This window comes from Microdochium trichocladiopsis, assembly GCF_020744255.1.
Source record: "Microdochium trichocladiopsis strain MPI-CAGE-CH-0230 chromosome Unknown B0I36scaffold_21, whole genome shotgun sequence".
NCBI classification, from domain to species: Eukaryota; Fungi; Ascomycota; class Sordariomycetes; order Xylariales; family Microdochiaceae; genus Microdochium; species Microdochium trichocladiopsis.
The window spans coordinates 51021-70974 of NW_025763564.1; the positions used below are offsets into that span (position 1 = coordinate 51021).

The 19954-nt window shown below is 53.0% G+C and overlaps 5 protein-coding genes across 5 annotated transcripts; 2 read left to right on the forward strand and 3 right to left on the reverse strand.

Moving 5' to 3' along the window:
• Positions 1–1894: 1894 nt before the first annotated feature.
• B0I36DRAFT_378684 (uncharacterized protein) lies at positions 1895–3632 on the forward strand (the record flags this gene model as incomplete). The annotated part of the gene is made up of 4 exons (XM_046160721.1): positions 1895–2165; positions 2223–2604; positions 2706–3393; positions 3453–3632. 4 exons carry the CDS (start codon positions 1895–1897, stop codon positions 3630–3632), a joined length of 1521 nt encoding a protein of 506 aa, XP_046003729.1.
• A 3688-nt stretch (positions 3633–7320) lies between these two features.
• Positions 7321–8070, reverse strand: B0I36DRAFT_404387 (uncharacterized protein; the record flags this gene model as incomplete). Its single annotated transcript, XM_046161773.1, has 1 exon — positions 7321–8070. A coding segment is annotated over one exon (672 nt), but the record flags the coding sequence as incomplete, so codon positions are not given.
• A 1771-nt stretch (positions 8071–9841) lies between these two features.
• On the reverse strand, positions 9842–12677 carry B0I36DRAFT_356888 (uncharacterized protein; the record flags this gene model as incomplete). Its single annotated transcript, XM_046157709.1, has 3 exons — positions 9842–9856; positions 9989–11681; positions 12523–12677. The coding sequence occupies 3 exons, from the start codon at positions 12675–12677 to the stop codon at positions 9842–9844; spliced, it is 1863 nt and encodes a 620-aa protein (XP_046003731.1).
• A 1308-nt stretch (positions 12678–13985) lies between these two features.
• B0I36DRAFT_258309 (uncharacterized protein) lies at positions 13986–15545 on the forward strand (the record flags this gene model as incomplete). The annotated part of the gene is made up of 6 exons (XM_046151081.1): positions 13986–14132; positions 14206–14242; positions 14328–14419; positions 14515–14888; positions 14957–15039; positions 15112–15545. 6 exons carry the CDS (start codon positions 13986–13988, stop codon positions 15543–15545), a joined length of 1167 nt encoding a protein of 388 aa, XP_046003732.1.
• Positions 15546–17892: 2347 nt separating this feature from the next.
• B0I36DRAFT_356890 (uncharacterized protein) lies at positions 17893–18773 on the reverse strand (the record flags this gene model as incomplete). The annotated part of the gene is made up of 3 exons (XM_046157710.1): positions 17893–18104; positions 18279–18331; positions 18688–18773. 3 exons carry the CDS (start codon positions 18771–18773, stop codon positions 17893–17895), a joined length of 351 nt encoding a protein of 116 aa, XP_046003733.1.
• Positions 18774–19954: the final 1181 nt, after the last annotated feature.

A 19954-nucleotide genomic window follows, 5' to 3' on the forward strand; every position in this document is an offset into this window, starting at 1 on the left:
CTGTACAAAAGGCCTGATCCACCTTGACAGGGGGCACAATTTGTCTTTACTACGACATGAGGTGAAAGCTATCAAAGACATGATAGCCAGACGGGACCTTACGGATACAGTCAAGTGGCTTGGGAGAACTCGTAAAGTTTGCAAGGAATGAGGCTCACTCGGCCTCAAATCCTCAACAAGAAGCATAATGTATTAAGGAGGAGCGCCCTTGCGAAATTGCGCTTGGGACTCGGCTTCTGGCCGCGGCGGAACTGATGCCGGCGTGGGGTAGCGGGAGCTCATTTTGATTGCCGTTCTTGATGCATTTGCCTGGCTCGTGACGGCGCCTGAAGCGAGAGGGTCTGCCCCTTACCTGCGGTTGATGAGACTCAAAGCTTGCGCGACCGTCTTGCAGAAGGTCGGGACCTGGTTTAGAAGGTCGGACGTCGGTCATGTGAGCAACTGGCTGTGACTCGCAGCCCTTGGCCGCGTGGGTGCTGGGTTCGTCAAAATAGAAAGCCTCACGCCGTCCTGGGGAAGCGGTCAAAGAAGTACTACTAGTCAAGGCCATATTCTTCCAGCTGGGCTTGCCGAGGCGCTGGTGGTGGTGCCGACCGCAAGTCATAATCGCCACCGCCTTAAGATTATACTGGGGAGAGAGTTCGTCGACGATAGTATGAATAGTAGAACCATCCTGGGAGGACAGCGAGCCGGAAGGCGGGCATGAATTCGCTGATCGGCATTGGACGGCAAACTCCGGATCTTCCCAGTAAAACGGGCTTCTTGGGCTCTGCGAACGAGACTTGCCAGCAACAGATCTCTCATATCTTAAGGCCTCCGAGCTCTGTTCGAAGCCACAATCAGGGGCGAATAAAGGCGATCTTAACGACAGGCAGAACGTCACCAAGCGCAGGGATGGACATTGATGGGTTTGTTCTTAGCTTGCTGCAGATGGGCTGTGATGCTCTTGAAGTGCTGGAGGTTTGTATAGCCCACATATTGACTTGAAGGCCCCTGGTATGGTTCACGGCGGAAGGTCTGGTATTGCCAGCTGCGTCTTACCTGTGTACTCTGCTCCTCTCTAGCCGGGTCACACACTGGCTCATCTTCCGTTCTGCACTGTTACCTCAATTGAGATGCGTTCCCTTGGTGGGGGTTTGGGCGTCTCGAGCAATCTAGGTAGCTAACTCATCAGAGTGCAGGGTTACAAGGGATATCCCTTCTCGCAAGGTTCGAAACTGATAAATCAGCTATTTTGTGCTCCATAGATGGAGTGCTATGTCACTTATGTTCTTGATATGATGAACTTTGCGCCACATCGAGACTTTATGGCTGAAATTCCATTGTGGCTTACGGTGACAGAGCGTGTTTAGGGTGTCAAGTACACGGCATTCTCTGATTGTAGTGGCGACCATGTGGTCGGACTATGGCTGCAAATAGAGGTCCTCAAAGCAATTCGAGACACAATTGCCAGATATCAACCATGGACTATCAGCATATATCCACGCGCTTTGGACAGGAATTATAGAACTTATGGCGACACAGTATCGCCGAAGATCCCTCCTTCCCTTCTTATGAATACAGAGGGGTGCACAGTGTAGCCACCTAGTTGGTGGATCCGTCTTCTGTACCTCAGAGCTCCTGATAAGAACGTGGAAGCTCTTGCCTATTGCTTGTATCATGCAGCTTACGAACAACACTTCGCTCCGATGATAGGGAAGAAGTCCCGAAAATCCCGACGCTCATACAAGCTCTTAAATCGCACCGAGCATAAAATCTCTCTTTGTGTCTGTGGGACGACCTACAGAGCTGTCTGGAAGCGAGGCTTCCTTATTATCAATGCATCATTCGATTACGGTTGAATCTAGAACGACACCTTAGGCACACACGCATAAAATCGTTTGACGAGTTGGTCATGGCAACAACGACCATTGTCCGCTCCCAGCCACCACTAACACGACCTCCTGATCAGCTACATATAGCCTATCAATCGATTGTCGTTGCCGACAGCTCTCAATCATGGAGAGCCACAACGGGCAAAGACAAGCATGCGAGCCGCAGCTGTAGCGTGTCTCAGTCCACGAAGATCGCCAGGGGCTCAAGCCGAACATCTGAGCACCCATGGCCGCCATATCGGCACGCACCTGGCAATTCACCTCTCGAACGTCTGCCTACCGAGATCTTGCGTAAGTTGCAGTGATCCCCGTTTGTTACATGCCGCCCATTGCCAATACGCTATACAGAGGGAATTATAGATATGGTGGCTATGAAAAAGCCGGCTCTCGGGGGCCGATCTCAACAATACAGCATACAGTCGCTTCTCAATACTTCGAGGATCCTGTACTCTGTCACTATCCGCGCCCGTTACGAGCGCGTGACCATCCACGACTCAAAGGTCTTCCGCAAGCTACTCTTCGCCTTGCGCGGTATTCCGGGATTCGGTCCTCTCGTCCGTCGCATAGACTTCAGCCCATTTAACCCCATAGTGCTCTTTTCCTCGGCCAAAGAGCGCTTGAGCGCAGATAACCTGACACCGAAAACACTGATTCAGTGGTTGAACTTAGCACCCAACCTGCGCGAGTTCGTGGCTCAGGAGCACATAGATGATGAGATACACGTCATGGTGTTAACGAAGCTCTTTGCCACCTTCCTCATCTCACTGCGGCGGACTTTTGCGGCTGTTCCTCCCTACGCTTCCGCACAGCGATGACGACATTTACTAGGAGCATAACCGACAGAAATATAACCTTTTCTGTTTCGCGCTTGTCATTGCACCGCTGCGACAATCTGCCTCCTGCAGTGTTTGATCAGCTACTGCATCGGATGAGCGCCCTTACCCATCTCGATCTTGCCGGCACGAAAGTCTCTGATCAGGCTCTGCAGTCGATACCGCACTCGGCGCGAATTACGCATCTGAATCTGTCCAGGTGTAATGATTTGACAGCCAACGCTGTCCTCGAGTTTTTGCGGAGCCGTCCCAGCGTAAAAGATAGCCTAGTCGTCCTGAACCTTGCAGTCGACTTCCGTACTCGATGCGGGCTTAGGGACAATGATGTCTCGCAGCTATTGATAAGCTTGCCACGGAGCTTACGGTCGTTGAATCTGAAAGGCAGCGAAATGGGCTCAGCACATATTCTGCTTCTCCGGGGGCTTATGAACCATCTTCATGAGCTTGCGCTAGGTCGAGGTTTGACAGTCGCTGATATGGAGAGGTTATTCGTGGCTGATTCTCGGGTATTTAACCGGGATGAAGATGCTCAGTGTTCTGCAACACCACCAGCTACTCTCTCGTCACACACATTGAGGTATCTTGATCTTTCCGATTATGTCGGTCAAGAGCTGGACCTGGGTGCTCTGTTCTCCTCCGAATGCAGTATCATGCAAAGCCGTTCGGCTCCCCTCTCCGTAGTCGAGGTTGCGGGCGAGTTTTTCAAGGGGCTTCCAGGTCGCCCATCCCCATCAAAGTCGGCTAGACCGTGGTCGAATCTGGCTGCCGAACTTGGATCCAACGGCAACAAGGCGAAGTCGTCCAAGGCTCTAAGGACTTCAGCTGGAAGATGGGAACAGGCAACTGGGGTATGCGCAAGATTCCCGTCGTTGTTGGAGAGGTTTGTGCTATGTACCGTAATTATACTTTTATGCGTGGCGTATGAAAATGGAAGACATCAAGGCTGTACGGCGGAGCAATGACATTTACAAGGAGTGGCTCTAGCGGGCCTGCTGCTGAGAATCTTCCCCATTAGTGTCCGGGAACTAACGTATGGTACGCACGAACTGTACGGGAACTAATTAAGTAGTGCACGTAATAGCAGGAACTTCTTAGGGCTGCCTTGTGACATCGATAGGTCTCCTCAATTCCGCATATTACAAGATAACGCGATGAAATGGGACACGCCCGAATCTCGAGGACTAAATACAGGCATTTCCACACGCTTAGTTTGAAGGAGCACAACGTGCCTTACATTTTTCAAACACAAAATGCCACCATCGCGTGAATGATATTACGCCAAAGAGACCAGAAGGCGAGAAAGAGAGGAGCCTATCAAGTATGTAAGGGAAACTACATATGCTCAATAACTTCTTTCCTGTAGTCCTACATTACATAAAACTCCTGCTTCCGTTAGGATGCTTAGAAGCTAGCCACTCAAGATTTGTCTATCAGCATTTTTCCGCTTTCGACCTCCACATGCTATTCACCAAATCCTCTCCGTCGCTATCCAGCATAACGTAGTCCACAAGTGACCCGGTGTCACGATCCTGCCTCCGGGGTCAACCGTCTGGCAGGGCGCTGGGGTTGCTGTTCTGCAAGATAGGTAAAGCCTGTACAATAACAACTAACACTCTGCTGTCGTTCTCTCTCTGGGTTGTCGTTCGTGTCTCTTGGAAGAGATACCAGTCTCGGCAATTGAGTGACTAGTTCAAGTGTGGGTGAAACTGATACTTAGATGTCACGATCCGATCTCCGGGGTCAACCGTCTGATCGGCGCTGTGGGGTTTATGTCCTGAATAAGGTAGGTAGCGACCTTATGCAATACTGACTCCGTGCTTGTCGTGTTCTCGAGGGGTTGTCGTTCGTGTCTCTTGCGAGATATCACACTCGGGTCAATTGAGTGACTAGGTCAAGTGAAGGGTGAGAATGATACTTAGATTGATCGCTGAAGTACAAAGGTAATGACTGTCCACAAGGAGATCCTCCGTACTCTATATATCCTTTGTCCTTCATCGTGGTCATGACTCTGAGCCCGATGGTCGCGGCCAGGTCATGAATCTGGTCCTGACGGTCATGCAGATATTGGTGACCATCCTTCTTGGCACAGCGTCGGTCATGCAGATATGCATGACCGGTACGTACCTTCCTTATCGTCCCTTATCGTGCTTACATAAGAAACCTGTGACGGTGCTGCCACATGATCCGCCCTTGTCCTTGGCCTGATCCTGTGGCCTAGTTGTTTGGGCTCTTTTGCGTCCGTAACAAGCATCCCCTGTTGGTTGGCCGTCACACCCGGCCATTTCTTATCGCCGCTTATCTTAGGATCTTCAAATACTTATAACTTCCTGAACTTAAAAGATATAAAGCTCTACTTAAGTCCCTTCGTAAACGATAAGAGTAATCTACCTCCTCTAATAATTTCTTATTCCTTAATTATATATCTCACTCTTAACTAAGAGCTTTACATAGCTCGTTCTCCACTTTTCTTACTTTACTACTAAATAAATATTTTAGACGTTAGCTAAGGTAGTAAAAAAGCTAACTATCCTTATCGTTTACGGATAGACTTAACTACGCCCTTCTATCTCCTAAAATAAAGAAGTTATAAAGGATTCAAAATCCTTACATAAGCGGCGATAAGAAATGGCCGGATCACTTGTATGGCCGGGTCACTTGTGGACTACGTTATAGCCAACAGCAAAAGTGTTCTCTGTTCCCGTTGTCCCAGCTACAAATAAGCCACAGTGATTTGAGATATGATTTAAAGGCGCGCCGGACTTCGTCCGCGGTTATATTAAGGGTCCGATCTCCATCTCTATCATCATTGTTTACGATGAAGGCCATCACGCCGTGATTGTGCTCGATGATTGATTCGTGCGGTAAAATCTTGCGGGCCGGGTCTACATAGCCCTGCACGTCGCCAATGAGCGCGTTAACGACCGCAGCAGTGGCGTCGTGATCAAGGTAGCGGACGCAACCGCAGGCCCTGTTCCAAAAGCCCCCAGCTCTTGGATGAATGGCGTTGTCGTCCTGGCTCGGGTCTTCCTCGTTCTGATTCACGGGAATAGCCTGTGATACACTGGCCTCTGATATATGCACTTGAGCTGCAGACTGCGTTGCAACCATTGCAGTTGTGGCAGCAAGAAGGAGAGAAAGATGGTAAATTATCATATTTGAATCAGGTTTCTCTCCGTGAGGGACAAAAGGTCGTCTCTTCGTTTCGCCCCAAATAGCCAGGAGATCTATATGTAACTGTCTTGGGTTGGACCGGTGATATCACCCAAATGGCCCATTTGCTGCTCCACATCACACTTTGTTTGTTGCTTGATGGCAGGGCCTGCCGTGTCCCAGCAGCGGCTGACGATGGAGTCAGTAGGTCCTCCCCGTGGGGCTGACGATCGTGACGTTTGGGGAACTTAAACAAACCAGCTCAAACAATCCACACACCCAAGCAATCCTAACAAACAAATATTCATGCAATCGATAAAGTCAAGTCTACTCACTTAAGGCTACCTGCGTTGATCATATGAGCCCATAGCCTGAGAGCTTGTGATCTCCGACATACGACGGTAGACCGGGAATGCGGATCTTGCGCAATTTCAGAGTTACCTCAGATAGATGATGTAGAGGCAATCCGGTTATTTCATCATTTTCCGGGCCAAAATTGTCTCACACGCCCTGCTCCGCTCGCTTCAATTATCTCTGCCTAGGAAATCAAGACCATCTCGGTTATGGACACTAATGCGAGGAGTGTCGGCCCCTCATGCCTGCTGACACGGCTGCCTGTCGAGCTTCTTCTTTGTGTCTTAGGAGATCTGGATGCCAAGTCACTATGCCGTGTTGAGAGAGTGTCCACTGGCATGAAAGATGTGGCTCAAATCGCTTTTAGAATCATCTATGGCCCAGAGATCCATCATCGAGCAGCCCCATCCCCAGTTTCCTTCCGCGACTTGGCAATAGAGGAGTACAAACTCAATCATAAGCCGTTTCAGAATGTCAAGTTTATCGCGTTCCTCGTGGCGAACTTGTACTGGCGTGCATTCAGCCCTGAAGAAGAGGAACGGCAGCATAACCAGTCCTACGCCACGGAGTTTCTGCTGAGCTTGCGGCGGACTGACTTTAAGGAGTTGCCGGCCTGGCTGGAGCGACTCGACACAGAAGGCCATCACGGCCTGGTCTATTGGATCCTCGACGTGGTTATCTCCTCCGTCCATCTTATACTCTAGAGTCTCTGGCTCTTCGGAATCGCTCTTGGTAGACGAGGCTACAGAGTTATTATCGTCCTTACTACTAGTAGAGGTATTGTCCAATCTCTGGATGATGTCCGTGAGTGTAGCCCACTGGGCGTCGTTGAACCGGATCCGGAGCTTCTCTGTGGCCTCTTCTCGGCCAAGCCGGCCTGCCCGGATGCAGTAACAGATATCGCTTCCAATAGACTAGGTACCGGTCCTTTGTGCCCTGCTCCTTCTCCGTCTTGAAAGGGCCTGCAGCCGGGCGGCTGGCGTCCGAGCTGGCTAGGTAGCGGAGCATCTCGTTCGGCACTTGCGCTGTCCGCTCGAGAGCCTTCGCGATAAGCCGTTCGAAGCTCGCCCCGAGCCGGAGGAGGCGGTCCTGCTCGGTAATTTCTGCCTCGCCTCGGAGTTTAGCGCGCGCTACGGCAGATAAGGCGCTCAAGCTCGTCCGGAAGTGCACGCCCATGTCGCTCCCGGCTAGGTGTCTCGCCCAGCCCATCTCGCGAACCCAGGTTGACTCGAAGTTTGGTCCTGTCCGGCTATCTCTATCCGGCGTGTCTCCTCGAGCTCGGCCGCCAGGCTTTCTTCGTATCTCGCAAGACAGTCCGCTAGTAGACGTTGAGGGGAGCCAGAGGCGGTGGACCTTAGGCTAGTCGTCCCATCAGGTCCTATGCTACCCTGTACTTGCTCGACTACCGAGTACCGAGCGCGGCTTCCTCGCGATAAGCTCTGAAGTCGTACCTCCTTCCAGGTACTGTCGTGTCCTGACTGCGAGCGGTGGACCCTGATTAGCTTCCGGCTCGTCGTAAGGAAGCGGCAGTCCGAGCAGCTGAGGCCGTCGACGATTGGCAGCTGCTGCACAAAAGGCGAACCGTCGGCGGGTACCGGGACGGCCTGCGGGTTGGCGATCGGCTCGGCCGTGTAGCTGTAATCGAGGATCTGTCGCATCACCTCGCCCTTTAGACGGTGGATCCGCCAGAAGTGTAGCTGTACGCCGTCGCCTGGCCGAATCCCGACCTTACACGACATGCAGATGACGACCCGGTGCTCTAGACTACCGCTACCACTGCCGCCGCCGCTGCTCGCAGACCAGCTTAGCAGACCGACCTGGCCCCCAGTAACGCCGCCGTCAGACTCGTAGCGCACTGCCATAGCCGATAACCTGGTGCTTGTAGTCGTCATTGCTGCAGCCGAATGCATAGCAGCTCAACCAGTTGATCATACTTGCAAACCAGGAAATACGTGTCGCCTGCTTCCCTCTCTCCCTCTCTCTCTCTATCTCTCTCCCTCCAACCCTCCCTCGCGCAGCCCCCTTTAACCCCTGGTCCTTACCCCAGGTCCCGGGGGTTGAGGCAAGGGAACGCGCACCCCTTGTTTCGCCCTGGTAATGACTGTCATGGTAGTGGTCGTCACTCGAGCTAACCCCCAGCCCGCTGACTCAGCCTTGACTATGGGCTTACCCCAACTTGCCCCTGGTAGTGACGGCCACTACCGGGCTGAATGATGGACAGGGTCGCTAGATGGCTTTTGGTTTGTTTGAATCCGCAGTTTGAGATGAATGAGGGGCGAAATACTCTGCCTTTATACCATGTTAGCAGCCATTTTGTCTCCAGGTCGATAACTTGACGTCTAAGATGGTCCCGGACATGCTCGGAGACGCGTATGAACCCACGTGTGCACCAAGCAACCGGCAGCCATTTTGATGCGCCGAAAAGACCGGGGTCTCAATCCAGTGGTATGTCTGGGTGATCCTTACTGGCTTGAATCTGAGATCCCATCTCCCCTCTCTCCGACACTTGTCGGAGGTTAATGTGGAGGGAAGGGCGTGGCTGGCTCACCAAGCGACTCAAGCGAACACAAGCACGGCAAAAGATCTCCCCGCAGAAAACATTGAAGAAACGCTCATGAACTGCAGATTCGCGCATATGAGGCCCTCTCTCTAGGCCGGGAAAAGGTTTTCCCTCTCTTGGGGATACAGGAATAGGCGACGCAGGGAGCTTGGGTCGCATCTGGACAGGCGGAGTGGAGCGCGCTCCGTGATAGGTGAGCTGAGCAGCATCTTGTCGAGGACGATTGAAGATCTGGCAAGTGCTCGTGAGCAGACTCTGAATATGGTTGTCGCGCTGTCGCCGGGAGCCTGTGCAACGGAGACGTGGACCTATACGTCTCCGAGCGGCGGATCGATGATAACTGTCCTGGGGCTGATCTATGCTCAGGCAGGTGCGTCAGGTGCAATCTTCGAAATGCTCGAAAGGAGCGAAGTGGTTCGCCTGAGGTATAAGTACTACCTAGGCAGTCGCGAAATGGTACAGCTGGCTCAAGCCGGCCCGGTATATCGATAACCAACCTTGTCCAGAACTGAACTTGAGGTCAAGACGGCGGCAGCATTCTATTGTTTTAAACACCAGTAGCAAACATCACCTTGTGGAGAGACTCATTTTGTCCTTCAGCCGTTCATGCTGCTTGTCCATGATGGGACTAACATCCCTATCTACCGCACTTCCGCGGCGCCCTCGTTCGCCCGATGGCTGACCTTGACCTCACTGTTGGCCCCGAGCTCACGAAGCAGACCTCTCGACTTGATTGAAAGTCGACATCGGGTGCTGCACTTGGGGCAATGACCCCGTTGATGTCTCGTAGCTTCAGAGCTTGGCATGGTTGGCCTCGGACTTATATCGATTGTCGTTGGAGTTTTATGGCAATTACAGTGCGTTTCCCGAAGAAATACACCGCACCAAAAAAGTGTTAGATTAGCCGTGGAGCCGCCGGGCCAGCTGCGTATTTTCTACTGGGCCGTGAGCTCAAAATTTTAATGGGATAATAGAAGCACGAACCGATTGAATAGTCACTCTCTTTGCATGAATAGTGCCTAGATTTATATCTTCGAAGAATGATATGAGGAAATTCGCGGTCTATTCTTTCAAAGCTCCTGGCGCTATAGTAGTAATTAGATTAGTAAAATAGCAATAAACAATAGCACATGTCCACTATAGAAGAGATAGATCGCGAAGCGACGCCGAATAATCTTTTATAATACGTATAAGTTACTACAGTAACACTCTTATACCCCGAGACTCTTCAAAAGCCGGTTCGTCCTCGCCTGAATATCAGACATTAGCTGGGTAACGCTTTTGTAATCCCCATTAATCGACGTTTGTTCCCAACTCGCTGAGGTGTTCCTTAATGGCGAGGAGGAAAAGAACTGCCCGTCCCTCGGGGCAGCGACACCCGATAAATAGGTAGTTATAGATTGGTGCTGTTGGTTGATCAGATATGAGCAGAGCTGGACGACCATGACGAGCCGGATATTAGATAGCGGGCCGATGCCGCCACAGGGACCGCCGCAAGGATGGCCGCCGAGGCCAAAACCACCACTTGAGCTGCTCCTCGTACTGCCGAGTCTTGTGCCCAGCATTAGGTCGGCTGGAGGAGAAGATAGGGACGCGGTGTTGAGACAGCACAGATCGACGTCGCTCTCGAGTGCGATCAGCACAAAGTTGTAGATGGTCAGGAGCATGGTGTGGCATGCTAAGAGAAGGTGGCTGGTGACGGGGCTTTGAGAGACAGCCTGACTGCTCACAGATGCCGTCCGGACGCGGTGCTTCTGATGCTGATGCTGGGGTTTGGGTTGGCAAGTGGCACCATTGGGTGCCGTCGTCAGGGAGTTGAAATTGGAGCTCATGTTGCCGTGGTGAGCGGGAGCGGCGCTCCAAGGGTCGGACGGTGGCATCAGGCCTCTAAGGATCTCGAGCAGATCCCCTGATGCAGTGAAGACGCCACACAGTACGACACCAAGGACGTCTGCGCCGTCGTCGGGCGAAGTAGGCGGGTCGATGGATGTCTGAGGGGTCGCTTTCGAAGAGAGGTAGGACAACCACGCGGAGACCAGCTTAAAAACGCCGTCGTCGACCAGAGGGCTTCTGACGTGCCCGTCGTGGCCGACAGAGCCGCGTCGGTACGACATGCGCACAGTCTCATTGAGACTCTCATTTGACCGATAAAGCTGGGATAGCCTCATGGTCAACTGCGAAAGTTGGCTTATGCTTGTGACGTGGTCTGTAGAGAGGTCAGGCAATGAGCTGGTGCTGCCACAAAAGGCAGAGTGACTTCGTTCCCGCCACCTTGGCGGGTGTTGTTGATGGTTGAAGTAGTCAATGTCGACATCTTGGTGGCGGATGTTTGGGTCTATCGAGTGCTCCAGCACCGAACTGAAGTCCAGTTGGGACGCTGGGCCGAGGTTCTCGAGCATCTCAGTACCGGACCAGGCGTTTGGGTCGAGCCAGGAGGCGCCGAAGGCATCAGTGTCAGGGAGAAGAGTATCATTCATGACGGCATCCTCGTCAGTCGGCTTGGCAAGGCTCGAGCCGGAGTCTGACCTGCTGGATGGCTGTGCCACATAATTACCAGTGTTGATGTTGTCGTCGTCACCGGAAGAGCTGCTGGAGCTGCTGGACCGAGCCGCGCTTCCTGGGCGTCCATTAGATGAGCCAGTACTGCTGCCGCTTGCGGTGCTCCCACTATTGTTGCTACTTGATTCTACTTCGGGCTGGACGTCTGACGCGGCGTCTGACGACGATGCGGTCGTCTTGGTGGGTTGTGTCTCCCCAGGTCCGACTGTATCGGCCCAACGATACATGCTTGGTCGTCCTTTCGGCAAGCTGAGGCTGTACACACACTGGGTGCCCTGGCGGAGACAGCGAACGCAAGCACCGATATCACTCTTGGCGTCGCGCACGCAGCGCAGCTTCTGGCCATGGCACCTATCACACGACTGGCGTCGAGGGGTGGTACCACCGTTATTTGAAGGGGGGCCATTCTGGCAGATCGAGATCAGTTTGAAGATATGGCTGTGAGTTCTGCATGCAATTCTTCGTCTCGTGTCGCCGTATGGGGTTCCAAGGATAGGATCACAGCTCAGATCCGCTGATAGATGTCGTTAAAGAGGGGGGGGTTGCGTTGGTAGACCGGGAGATGACAATACGGACCAAACGGCGGCTAGATAACTGCCAATAGCTCAAGTAGCAACCCGACTGCCAAATATCGATGGTCACTGGCGGCGAGCAAGGCTCGAAGCATATACCAGTGACACGACTGTGCCCGGCATATGACCAGGGCTTGGAACAGCAGGCACAACCCGCAAAGCATCCACCGGGCCACATGCACTCATGACGGGAACGCAAGCACGTGTATGCAAACTCGACTGGATGATGCCGGCTCCTGCATACTTTCAAGGCGGCCCTGGCCAGATACTCCACCACAATGGGTCGATGATAATCACCCGAGTTGCCAGCCAATCGCACAACGCCCAGTCACTGCGTAGTTTGGGGGAGCTCTGTCAAGCAGGGAAACCCAACGCTGTTACAGGGCCTCGTCACTCAGATGAGCAAGATAACGACAGTGCGGTGTTGAGTCGAGTGAGATACCCTTGGTAAGGTTCCAAGTCGCCCCAGCTGGGCCCACTGGCTAGTTTATCTGGAGCCGACTCACCCCTGGGGGTCCACTGCCAAAGCTTGTCCTCCTATGCCACCCTCGTCGTTGTCGAAATTCGGCTGACGGCTTCGCTTACGTCACCGCGTCCACAGCCCTCCATTCAATACTTACTTCGGCTTGGACCGATCAACAAGAGACGTTCGGGAGCCAACCCGCGATTCAATGCAGATGATGGAGAACCACGCACGGTCTTGCAGCCAAGACCCTGCAAAACCTTGATCGGAAGTAAGGAACATACCGGCCTCGAGGCCTTCTGCAACGACCATCTTGATTAGACCGCCATCGGTTCCTCTAGAGGACACAAAGGGCTTCGGACACGTCCGACCTGCGGTGGAAGAAGCAGTTGTGCTCGGACCGCTGTCACTCTCCATGCTTAGGGCGTAGATACCCCTGGAGTATCTTGACCGGCAACCCATGTCATTCAGGCACACCCCTGATCGTGGGGGTTCTATACCTGACTAAGGACCTGATCATGAGCGAGGACCCCTAGCCCAACATAGTCACTAACAATTGAGCATGGATCTTGGGTCGGGACCTGGTACCAAAACGCCCCGTTTTTGATTAACGTTTGGCGCCCACTTTGTCACGTCTTCTGTCCATATGGGAGATTAGGACGCAGGCGACGATAGGGAAAGGGGGAAAATATGCTCGCAAGCTAGACATGGGAGGGAAATAATCCATCAGTCACTGCTGCGGTGGCCATCGTTGCAAGGGTCGAGCACCTAGCTCTGTGTGCAGCATCCACCAGCTCTGTCACGACATGGGCCCTCACCAGCTCGAACGTCTAGACCGAGCACAGGATTAATTACATTGTTTCAGTCCAAGACCACTCACGATGGACTGGTCCGGGCTGCAAGTGCTATCTTGCGTGTCGCCATCGGCCTTGTCAGTTGTTAGTCATCAGCTCTAACTGCATTTGTGCATTTTAAAGTTTCCCCTGCTCAGGTGGTCAGGGTCTATCCAACTCTCGACTCTCCACGTGACCTTTAATGATCCTCCGATACCATGCATATGGCTCGGCATGTGGACAGCCTTGTGGCTGCGCGGCCTTTTACTGCAATGAATACGGCGAGGTGCAGTCAAAGTTATTCAGGCTTGTGACTAAACATCATGAAACCCCTCAGGTATATGAGCGCGAGAACCCTTTTGGATACTTTCTGTTCTTGGCTGACGACCCCTTTTCGATAGCACGATGTGACGCTTATTCCATTCTTTGATGTTATGTGGCACTCGACGTCGTCACTGCTCGTCAGGCAAGTCTAGTGCGACAAGTTCGCGTGAGTGCCACGTTGCAATCGTGCGATCCACAGGAGGTCACTAGTGAAATATGCCGGATTTCGGAGTTCCGGCGGGCAATGACGAGGATGTCCGCCTATTGGGCCTCCAGAAGTAGACAATGATGAATGCAACACTGTTTTGTACAGTGCCCTCGTGATGAAAGCGCCAAGTCGATGGATATATACTTCTCCTCCACCCTCGCCGTCCCCATCCCAGATCCGCCATCTCAGTGATCGACGCAACGTGCTACTCGTCAACTCGAAATATTGCCGACTCCAACCGCCATCATGGTGAACATGACGACGGAGTACTCCAAGGAGCAGGTCATCGGTCTGGCCGTGGCCTTCATGTTCCTGTCCATATTGTTCTATGCCCTCCGTGTATGGGCGAGGCTGTTGATCGGCCGATTCACCTTGGACGACTACCTGGCTGGAGGTGCACTGGTAAGTTCGCCGGTCTGGTCTGTGCAAGATTGGCTTTTGCGATTGGGTGCTTATCCCCCATGATTCTCTGCAGATCCTTTCCATCATCTGCTGCGCCCTGCAGTTGGCAGGTACGTTACTCAATCCACTGGCATTTCGCGCGCTGCGCCGTCGATATACATCGACGTTTTAGCACAAGGCTGACATCTTACGCAGCTGCCGTCGAAGGCCGTCTGGGCACTCACCAAGCCCTCCTCCCTGATGGAACGGCTGACATGAACGACCCGGGTCTGGCGTTCTTCGAAAATGTTCGTCAACTCCCCATGCCATAATGCCGTTTTGTCGCGACCCCTCACTCGCGCCGCGGGAATGTGTTGCTAACCAGTCCTGCGCGGCTCTACAGTCCAAATTCGTCATGAACATGCTCTCGATCCTCGGGCTCGGACTCGTCAAATGCTCGATCCTCGTGCTGTACCTCAACCTCTTCCCCAGCACCACTTTCAAATGGGTCACCTATGGCATGCTCGCATATGTCGGCGTGTGGACAGTCAGCTTCTTCTTCTCGCATCTCTTCACCTGCTACCCGATCGACACGTTCATCGACTTCTTCGAGCACAAGAACTGTGTCAACCAGGCAGCCATGTTCCTCACAGTTCTCTACACAAATGTCGTCGCCGACTTTGCCATCTTGGTCTTGCCGGTTCCCATGATCATGGGTCTCCAGCTTCAGCTCAAGACTAAGCTGGCGGTCATTGGCATGCTGAGCCTGGGCGCTGCGTAAGTGCTTTATCCCCGCCAATCTTTGGAGCGCCGTGACTAACCCAGCGGTCTTCCCCGTGTTCCAGAACATGCGCCATCAGTGTTACTCGCGTCATCGCCATCACCAGCGTCGCAAACGAATACGTGCGCCATCCCAACGACATCATCTGTAAGACCACTCCCGCGCGGCCTCACCTGTATGTCACAACCCACTGACTAACCACGGGCGCTCTCCATCCAGACTACACCGCGCCAGTCTTCTACTGGACAAACATCGAACTCTCCATGGCCGTCGTGTGCGCGTGCCTCCCGACCCTCCGACCCATCTGGTTCCACTTCTACCCCAAGAAGGCCGTGACGGGGAGCAACTCGTACGAGTTCGGCTACGGCGCGTCGAGCAGCAGGAAGGGCACCGGCCGGAACAACATCCGCAGCGCGCCGTACACGGAGATCGACGAGATGGAGCTGGGCGAGAACGGCAGCGCCATGGGCATGGGGGGCAGCGACGGCGCGTACCACAACCGCGAACAGTTGCCCAACGGCAGGTCCAAGGAGATCGTCAAGCAGATGGTCATTGCGCAGACGGTGGACGATGCCGGGGATGCTTCGAGCACGACGGACTTGCGGCCGACCGAGCAGGGGTCTTGGCGTGGTAGGTACGGACGCGGGATTTGAGCAGGGTAGTTTGTAGAGGGTGTGTGTGTGTGTCTTATTCTACCGGGGAGCGGGCGACGGGCCGTGTCGGCATCGGTCTAGGTAGTCTGGTGGTTTCACCGGAGGACGTTCTGGTCAAGCTTTCACAACATGATGAAAGTTGGGGGTTTTCTTCTATCTGTCTAGACCCTAGCGATAGCCATGGTCGACGTCCGGTCAGCTAACTTTGATTGGTTTTCACATCGATCCGCGCGTTCTGCTAACGTAAATGCATAGCGAGTGGGCCAGCATAGCGAGTGGGCCACCTCCATCACTTCACTAGAATTCCATCTTCTAACACATCTTACTCAACAACCAGCTATGGAGACGCCTTCTAAAGATAACCAATTGAATCTCGCTCTTCAAGCTATGGACCGTGATCCTTCCCTTTCTATACGCCGCGCAGCTGCAATCTACAACGTCTCTCGAACAACGCTTACCCGCCGCTATAAGGGGACGCCTTCTCGACGCGATAGCCTACCAAATTCGATGAAATTAACAGAGCTAGAGGAGCAGACGATTGTCGACTATATTCTCGACTTGGATGCGCGAGCATATCCTCCTCGGCTAAGTGAGCTTGGAGAAATGGCGAATCGACTGCTCGATAAGCGGGCTGCGCCACGCGTCGGTCCACGATGGGCGTCAAACTTCGTTAAGCGACAACCACAGCTCCAGACGCGTTTCTTTCGCAAGTACGACTACAAGAGAGCCCAATGCGAGGATCCCGACGCGATAAACGCGTGGTTTCGGCTTGTGCGGAACGTAGTCGCGAAAAACGGCGTAGCGGACTCCGATATCTACAACTTCGACGAGATAGGCTTTCAGATGGGCGTTATCGCGACCGGGATGGTCATTACAAACGCGCAAATACGGTCGAACGTTAAGATGAAGCAACCAGGTAATCGGGAATGGGTTACGGTAATCCAGGGCGTTAGCGCGACTGGATTCTACGTCCCGCCGTTCGTAGTATTTGCCGGCAAATATCACCTCTCGACCTGGTACCAAGATAACGCGATTCCTCGCGACTGGAGAATCGTAACATCCGCAAACGGCTGGACTACAAACGAAATTGGTCTAGATTGGATTCGACGTTTCGATCAGCACACAAAGTCGCGATCAAAAGGCGGTTATCGCCTCCTCGTCCTCGACGGCTACGAAAGTTACCACTCGGTCGAATTCGAGCTCTACTGTAAGGACAATACTATTATTACGCTCTGTATGCCTCCTTACTCGTCTTATATACTCCAGCCTCTCGATGTTGGCTGTTTTGGTCCGCTGAAGAAAGTATACGGTCGGCAAATTGAGCTTAAGATGAAGGCGGGTATAACGTATATGAGCAAGGAGGACTTCCTCCCCTCGTTTTTAGCGGCATTCCAGCAGACAATGACGGAAAAAAACATCCAGGGAGGCTTCAGAGGGGCGGGACTTGTACCCTATAACCCTGAAGCCGTTTTATCTAAGCTCGATGTGAAGTTCAAGACGCCAACACCCTCGAGGACGCCTCGGACGTCACCGGAGCCATGGACTTCCCGAACGCCCACTACCGCTATGGAAGCCCGTTCATAGTCTAATTTCATTAAACGTCGGATCTCTCGTTACCAGGGAAGCTCTCTAACGTTAATTATTGAAGCAGTTGAGCAGTTCACGAAGGGAGCAAAGGGGATCATGCACCGGTTCGCCCTAATGGAGGTAAGGATGAAGATGCTTGAAGACGAGAATGCAGTACTTAGTAAGCGCCGGAGAGCTAAGAAAACACGTCTCCGGAAAGGCCAGAGCATGACTCTAGGCGAGGGACAGGACCTTATAGCCCAGAGAGAGGTGAACACTCAAATAACACAGGAAACGCAAGAAAATCGAGGTCATGCAGGCGGCACTACGCCAACGCAGTGCCGCTGTGGTACCTGCGGGATGACTGGCCATAATGCGAGAACTTGCCAAATAGTTACTCTAGGGTCTGAACTCGAAGATAGCGATTAGTTTATATCAATTCAAGACGTTTTGGTTTCGCTGACGAGGTTTTGATTCTCGAGATCTGGTGGGGGTGGCCCACTCGCTATGCTGGCCCACTCGCTATGCATTTACGTTATCTTATAAAATAGGGGAGGTAACAGGGGTCCTAAAAAGAGCAGTTTTAGCGATTTTGGTGGGGACTTGGTGGTCGCGAGGTACTCTGGTCGCGAGACGGGGGGCAGACTTACTTCTCCTTTATTATACCCCGTTGGGCTTCCTCGCGTAAGGAGAGGCTGACCATGACGCCAACTTTTGGTCGTGCGCCACAGCAGAAAGTGTTCGCATATGTATGTGTGCAGAATAGACATTCGAGTTAAATTTATCCCGCATCAACAGGCACAAAGTGGCCTTTAATGCTCCGCGTTGTGAGGACCCCGTCATACTGTGCCGTCATCCTGCGACGGGCATGGCGAAGATTGTCCGACGATTCGCGATGATCACCATTGCACATGAGGTGACGAAGAAACGGCCCCCAACTGCCGCATGTTATGCTGTAATCCACTTTTGGAGGGTACTGGATTTTAGGACAATCTGCACAGTGTACGGCATAATGTGTCACAGTTTTATGGTCCGTGCGGGAGCAGTAACTAAAGTCTAAAAAGCGGACACAATTCGCGGTCACTACTGTACAGGCAGGAGAAGTGGAAAAGTTTCATAGTTCCATCAGATTTATCAGACAGTTTGTCTACGCCGCAGCGAACATACCCGGAGGCATTCCTATTGCCATCAGAGACACAATAGACCGGGCGGGTACCCAACTAAAGACACTATCAGAAGAATGCTTCGCTGTCCAAAAGGTCCACGACCAAAGCCGAGGCTTTAGTCGAGGATCGTTAGACGGAGCTAAACCAATACGGAGGGTTTTAACCAAGAAGCAATATCAAGTGGAACAGCTCGAGAGGCAATGCGACGTCAGAGATAACACCGCTTTATCTCAGCAAAGAAAGCGAACATGGGACGAGTCTAATTGTGAAGAGTCCGGATCGGGAATCTGGATAGATTTCCTCCGACAGATACGTCTCCCAAAAGAGTCCACTGTCTCTCTCTCGTTAGCCATCTGAGCGCTGGCAGTCCTGCATGTCCCTCCGCAGATGATGCTCATATATTAGCTTACCACTCGGCAGCACCACGGGGCCCGACAGCCAGAGCACCAGGCGCGATGACCCAGACTGTCGCAATGACCGCGAGCGCGGTCTTCATGATGAACGTCGATTTTCAGGGGATGCAGTTCGACCTTGTGGTGGCAGACCCGAGTGCTTACAACCATGACCTAGGCTTTCTTGATAGCGGCTAAGGGTCGTGTGGGTGCATTTATATGGGAACTGGCTCAACCTCGAACTGTGTCTGTGCATATCCACATCTTGACTGAATCCCGTCGTTCATTGCTATGTAACTATCTTTGGTTGATTGCTACGTGCCATTCGCACGCAATGGTTCATGTTGTACCGGAGACGTGCCTGGGATAGAATGACAAGCAACCCGGCGGCCAGCCATGTGTCCCATCACGTCCTCAATGCGGCTCAAGTAGGCAGTCCCCCCTCCCCCCCCCCCTGCGTGGCTATGGTTGATGTAAGGTACCACTGCACATTCATTGCAAGAACGACATCTCTAGCAAGTTATTGGCTATCCATACGACGCGGCCGCTTGTCGGCGTCCTCGGCACTCGTATCCGTGCTACATTCAAGCAACTTCTGTCAGCACCTAGCGTCAGCATTTGAGGCTTTTCGCAGTCAGGATGTAACGACAAGCTCTATAGGCCTGCTCCGGGGACCACTCACGTGCCCGGGCACGGCTCCCTTGCGTAGGACACTGCCTCTTGGCAGGCGCCATCAGCAAGAGCCCATACGGGCCATGCAGCCTTAAATGCCTAGGGCGGATAAGCTTGAGAAGACAAGCGAGCCTAATAGCCCAGAGATAATAGGGCCGCACAGGATCGCGAACCTGCTCCTAGCTCGGCAGGGGCAGTGGCGCAAATGCATCGTTGCATCGGCAGGTCCCTCTGCAGGTTGTCGCTGGGCTGCCAGCCCCCCTGTGTCGAATCTGACATGCTTGGCATGGAGCCACGCGAGCACCGCAGTCCGCCATCTGTTGTGGCGGCTTTTGTGCAGGGCAGGGCAGGATTCAGGATCACCTATACGACTGGCTCCGTCCGAAACTCAAGCGCAAATCCTCTACGCAGGCGTGCGCTGCGTCGGCACCCACACGCATCATGTAGTCGAGATCGTTTCGTATAAAGAAGGATATCTCCTGCACTCTGGATCTCACAGACAGCCTCTCCTCGGCACGAGTATTGAAGTCTACTCGCGCTGCGTGACAGGCAACCGACACATTATCGCACACTAATTTCTTGATCCCCGCCACCTCCGGCCTGCCTGCCATGC